The following is a 6,000-nucleotide window of genomic DNA, read 5'->3' as shown; positions in this document are numbered from 1 at the left end:
TAAAACCTGAGCACCTCCTTACGAGCCTCTCTTCCCCAAGGTAGAAGTAATTTGCCCAAACAATGACATTCATTAGGTCAATTACACATTTCCTGTCAAAGTTTTTTCTCATGAGAAATGATTCTTATTTCTACAGCCTGCTGTGTTCACACATGTAGGCCAAGACCACTATAGTGGAACTTGTACATCACATTCAGATCCATCATCAGGCTCTTAAGTTTGTGCTCCCTGTTCTGACACACCATTTCAAACAAGTAATCCCTCCAAGTGTACATTTATGCATAAATAAATTATTTACTTTGAATACTCCATAACATGATTTTACCTGTTCCTACTGGATTAGGAGTATATGGAGGTGGAGGGGGTACCCCTGGAGCTATGACATTGGCTAATGGTACCAGACCTGCATTGTTGTAAGCACCTAAAATAAAAATATAATAGAGAAAAATATAATTTAGTATCATTTTGTGGTCACGACTTCAAACTGTATTAACGTACCTATCTAATTTATTTTTAAAACTTATATAATAGAGTTGCATTTTACATGGAGTAAATTTACATTGGGTTTAGGACTAGGTGAAAACTGAGATCATAATAGAAAACTGGAGATTCCCATTTCCCATTACATGCTGACTCCAAGCATAAGCTTACTGAATGGCATGAGAGGCAAAACATGCCATACTTAAATTATTTGTCCTATCTCTCAAGCATATACACATGACTTTTTAAAGTTATATGCATTAATGATTTCTTTGAACATCAGCTATCAAAAAGGGATTCAAGATGACTTACCAAAGAGAAAACCTGTCATAATAATGGTTAAAAATAATCTGTAATCAAAAGGAAATATCCTAAACTGTCTTATGTACTGTTGTTGACCAAGACACTAGTAGCTGACTACAGAAGAGTTAAAATCATCATAGTACATTTCATAAATGCTCTAGATTTCTCAAGTACATATACTAACACTTACTTTCAATTTAATAAATTGAAGAGAAAAAAAAACGATGTATGTGAAAAAAATGAAAGAACTCCTTACTTGGTGTAATAGTTGCATGTGGCCGGCATGGAGGTATTGGATAAGGAACAGGTTTGTGTGGATTGTATGTTGAAGGAGGCTAGATGAGAGGAGGAAAGTACAGCAGTGAGACGAAAACCAAGTAACGACTTCCTGGCAAAACAAAATACAGCTTGTCTTTCTAACTATTTAGTCCTAAGAGGCTAAAAATGCTCCCAGCAAAGCTAACGCTACAGGACCAACATGGCTCAAATAAGGAAAATTTCTTTGATTTAAAAAATGTGGTTCCTATTAAATTCCAAAGTTAAATCCTGCCAAAGATAGCTATAGAGGAGTTTATTATTTTATTTTATTTTTTTTTACAGTAGGAAAGTTTTATTAGAATGCAAAGGACACTTCCAGGAGTGGAAGTGGGCCTGAGCAAGAGAAGTGTGGCTCGAAAGGCCCAGAGGAGTTTATTTTTAATTTCAGCATTAAATCACCTCCAGTCAGACCTTATCCTAAAAAGCAAGCCTCTCTCTGACCTGGCCAACGTTAATCCAAGAATTCCATCTCCTTCTATGTCACACAAGAAATCCACTAGCTTTTGGAACTTCAGCTACTCAAATACTCCAACACCCTCCAAATTCATTAGGGATTCGTTTTAGCATTCTTCTTTTCTCCTTTTGGGAGAAAAAAAGCAGTTTCCTTTAGCATTCAGTATTCTGACAACTCCAATAGAATGTAGACTGAAATTACAAATTCACTATTTTGGTCTTTTTGCCTTTTGAAATCCACAAATTTTTTATTTTATGGAACATTAAAAGAATTGGTCTCTAGAGAACGAGTGGTATCTGAAGCTAAGCCAAATGCTGTACTTTTAACTAGACAGTGAGCATATATGCTTGAGAGAACACACATTTGTACCCTTGGTGCAGAGGGGCTCCATTGGTGGTAAAGGACCCAAATTCTTTCTACTTCTCATAATGGTAGTTCTGTTTGATGCAATAATCTCATGCAAGGACCATGATCCGTAACTATTTTGCTAGAAATGACTGCCTTTGAAGGTGGACACGTAGGAACTGCAAAGAGGTTGTGTGGGAGGCCTCTAGTACATCAATTCCAATGATCCTTCAATCCATGGGGTTATCTTCTGTTCAGTTTATAGCCCAGTCAATCATTATTATCACTCTCTTAAAAATAAGCCCAACCTTCTGGCTCCATTCCTTTAAAAAGGCCCTTAGCACTGTTAACTAATTATACTACATTGCCTTAGACCATGCACTTTGAGTTTTTAGTATTCTTTGAACTTCACAAAGCAAAAACATAATTTGTGCTTCGAATAGATAGAAAACCACATGTAAGAGTTAAGACCTCTTTCATCATTTATTTTCTAAACATACTGGTTTAGACAGTCCAAGAATCCGTGCAGCTATTCCTTTGCCTTCGTTGGTACAATCTTCACCGTCTTTTTTCAAAGGGGTTCCCTATTTAAAAAAAAAATAATAAAATAAAATGAAGAAAGATAATTGAGACTTTAAAAAACCCAAAAGCAAAAACAAAGCAAAACAACAACAAAAAAACCCATCACTGTACAGGCATATTTCATTTTATTGCAGTTTACTTACAATACCCCCACCATCAAAAAGATTTCAACTTGGTTTATTTTGGTACTCGGTTTACTGAGGTGGTCTACAACTAAACCTATATCTCTGAGGTATGCCTGTATTATAATGAATAAAAGACATCAACATGGTAGGAGTTTAAAGACTTGGATTCGAGACCCAATCCTGACCTGGCTGCCTGACCCTGATAAGGTCCTCAACCCTCACATGCCACAGAAACCTCATTACATGTATAGAGGTACTCAGAATTACATACACAATACACGCATGAGGATGAGACAAGAGCAAGATCAAGCATGTTCTAATTTTTTTCCGTCCATAATAGTTACAACCAGAAATAGACTTCCAATTCTATATTATGTATAATAATCAAAGAATCAAAAAGAGTACCTGCATTGCAGTTGAAACTAGATGACAAAAAATGGTGTTCTCTATAAGTATTAAGTATGATAGTTTATTCTACAAAAGCAAATGAGACCTCATTCAAGACTGCTATAATTAACAGATCAGAATTAAGTTGACAGAATATTACAATGTATCTTTCTAATAGTGTGTGTCCCTAAACAGTTGGACGCCAACTTCCAAAATGGTCCCCGGTGGTCCTTGCCTCCAACATGCTGTGCAGTCTCCTTCTAGAATGAATAAGGCTAACCTGTGCAACAGATAGGATATTCTAGAAATGATGGCGTTTGACTTCCAAGTCTAAGTCATAAGAGACAAAATTTCTTCTAGATTATTTGCTCTGGTGGAAGTCAGTAGCCATGTTATAAGATACTCAAGCAACACTATGGAAAAGTCCTTATATTGTGAGGAAAAAAACACCCCTTTCCAACAACCAACACTAATTTGCCAGGCAGGTAAGTGAGCCACTTTGGAAGCATAATCTGGAGCTCTAATCGAGCCTTCAGATGACTCCAGCCTCATGAGAAACTCTGAGCCAGAATCAAGCTAAGTCACTCCCAGATTCTTGATTCATAGCAACTGCATGAAAATAATAAAAGTTTTAGGGTTGTTTGTTACACTGTAACAAACTAAGTTTTAGGGTTGTTTGTTACACTGTAATAAAAATATACCGTTCTTTGAAAGAGCTAGCTTATAAAAAAGTTTAGGAACAATAGATATAAAAACATTTTCTTTCTTACAAGACTTCTCAGAGCCTTTTTATACAATGGGATTCTCCAGGAAGGAAACACTGCATAGTTTCCCAAACATACTTACTTGTGAAACTGTCTGAGAATTTGAGAAATGCTCTTTTACTAAATGTAAATCAGTGCTTCTAAAATACTTGGAAAAACAAAACAAAATCATCCTCTTTTGTGTTTGGCTTGTACTTCTGTACATTTTACATTAACTACTTTAATGTAGTTTATATATGAACTTTCACTCAGTGGTGAATTTATGAATTAAGTTTCTGACATCATAAAATTCCTTTCCTTTGTAGAAGCCTCATCAACTGGCATTTTCTTCAAATATCATAACTATGCTAAATTTCATATTTAGCCACAGGAAATTTCAAATATAGCCAATAAAAGTATGCTTACTGGAAAAATTCCATTTATGCGACTAGGTTTTCCTTTGGGATATGGATTTCCTGGGATTGTTCCACAAGAAGATATCATAGCATGAGGAGCTTTACAGCCTGCCTTGAAAGCCTATAACACAAAAAAGAGGGTAGTAAAAAAAAAAAAAAAGAAAAGAAAAAGAAAATCAAATGAACTCATAAAATTAAATATTCTGAATTTTGGAAAGCTTTGCTGAAAAACATAAATTAAGGAACAGCATTACAGTCAATCTGTTCATACATCAATCACCGCTTAGAGTGGTGAACATGATCAAAATTAATAAGTAAAATCCCTTTATTGGAATTATTAAAATGGAAACATGTTTTTATGTCACAACTAAGAGACTCCTATACAAAGACATCTTCACAATACATTTTGTAAATTGTTTTAAAAAGTCCATTCGTTACTTAATACGTCCTATTCTCCAACCACCAAGAATAACGTTGTCCAACTCTACAAACACCAAGCTCTTGTGACAGACAAGGTAAGGAGAACACAGAGATGAAAGAGACATGGTTTCCTTTCTAAAGAAGTTTATAACTTAGTGGAAAAACATGGGACATGGGTGTCCACAGAGATGTACTGTTGAAAACGCAAGAGTTATTTGGGTACAGAGTATTCACCATAATGTTATATAATTATGAGATATATTCAGGGACGAGATTTTGGTCTATCTTGTTCATTCTTGCATCCCCAGCTTCTAAAATGGTGCCTAACAATAAATATTAGTTAAATAAATGAACAAAACTTAGGTGACATATATTCTAATAGATCTATATGGTGTTATAGGAATATCAAGTTATGTATATACGGCTATCTTTAAAAATATGTATGTTATATATTTTGTGGTAGAGGTATATTAGTTTTATAAATTCATTCACAACACATATAACAGCTACATAATCCAGTCTCCTACTAAACACCCCAACCCTAAAAATTATCTCAAATTTGGGGTATCTAAATAGTACTAGGGTAAATGCCCTTATATATTTATTTGTATATTTCTATTTATTTCCTTAGAATAAATTCCCGGAAATAGCATTTTTGGGTCAAAAGGTATGAACATTTTAAAAGCTTTTCAAGTTTACCTTCCAGAAAAGTTATACTAATTTATACTGACCAACGGGATTATTTCAAAGAGTACTCAGGCCCAGATTATTTCTGAGAAGTGACATGATCAAAATGTCTTATAAGGAAGAAAACTACAGCAGTAAATGCTTGATTCCTTAAAGAACTTAGTCAAGAAAACTAATGAAAAAGTTAATAACGTTACAAAATGTAGGCTCAGATACTGCTTCTGCTACAGTAATTTATGACTAAGGCAAAGTTCTCTTCTCCCTGAGCTTAGCAAAGGGTGTAAGGATTAAATACGATTGGGCTGCAAGGCCGTAGGAGAGTAGTTCATGTTTTCCTCAAGCAGGTTTTTAATTATTCATTCAGTTTCCACCCATCACGATTCTAAGAAATAACTACCTTAGATGACAAACCAAGATTCTAGGCTTGGACAAGTACTACTTCTCCCACTCTTAGAGATTTTTAATTAATAAACTGAGATTTTGCTTTATTATTTATCTCTTATAAATTTAATATAAGCTTAATGACAAATCAAATTCAAAAAGCTAAATTCTTAAATACATAAAATTAAAAGCAATAGCTTGGAGCCACGACAAAGCTACCAAGGGACCAAGAATAATCCATAAGGCTCAAGCTGAGGAGCCAACAGGCTTCTCATTTTCAAGTCATTTTTTTCATCCTGCACTGTCCCCTTCACTCAGCTCTATTTCTCCTCCACAGACAGCAGGGATGTCATTCTTAA

At 34.8% G+C, this 6,000-nt stretch overlaps 1 protein-coding gene across 4 annotated transcripts in view; it reads right to left on the bottom strand.

Moving 5' to 3' along the window:
• Positions 1-6,000, bottom strand: part of PROSER1 (proline and serine rich 1) — a 32,984-nt gene that overhangs the window by 17,140 nt on the left and 9,844 nt on the right. For all 4 annotated transcript variants that reach the window (XM_025049505.1, XM_025049507.1, XM_025049508.1 and 1 more), the window contains 4 exons: positions 4,164-4,274; positions 2,401-2,484; positions 1,040-1,118; positions 326-421 (listed from right to left, as the gene is read on the bottom strand). In XM_025049505.1, coding sequence (XP_024905273.1) covers positions 326-421; positions 1,040-1,118; positions 2,401-2,484; positions 4,164-4,274 — 370 coding nt within the window. The remainder of the gene's footprint in view (positions 1-325; positions 422-1,039; positions 1,119-2,400; positions 2,485-4,163; positions 4,275-6,000) is intronic.

The sequence above is a fragment of the Pteropus alecto genome, unplaced genomic scaffold, assembly GCF_000325575.1.
Source record: "Pteropus alecto unplaced genomic scaffold, ASM32557v1 scaffold16, whole genome shotgun sequence".
Taxonomy (NCBI): domain Eukaryota; kingdom Metazoa; phylum Chordata; class Mammalia; order Chiroptera; family Pteropodidae; genus Pteropus; species Pteropus alecto.
The sequence above is the reverse complement of the archived record's forward strand: the minus strand, read 5'-3'. Positions and strand labels throughout refer to the sequence as shown.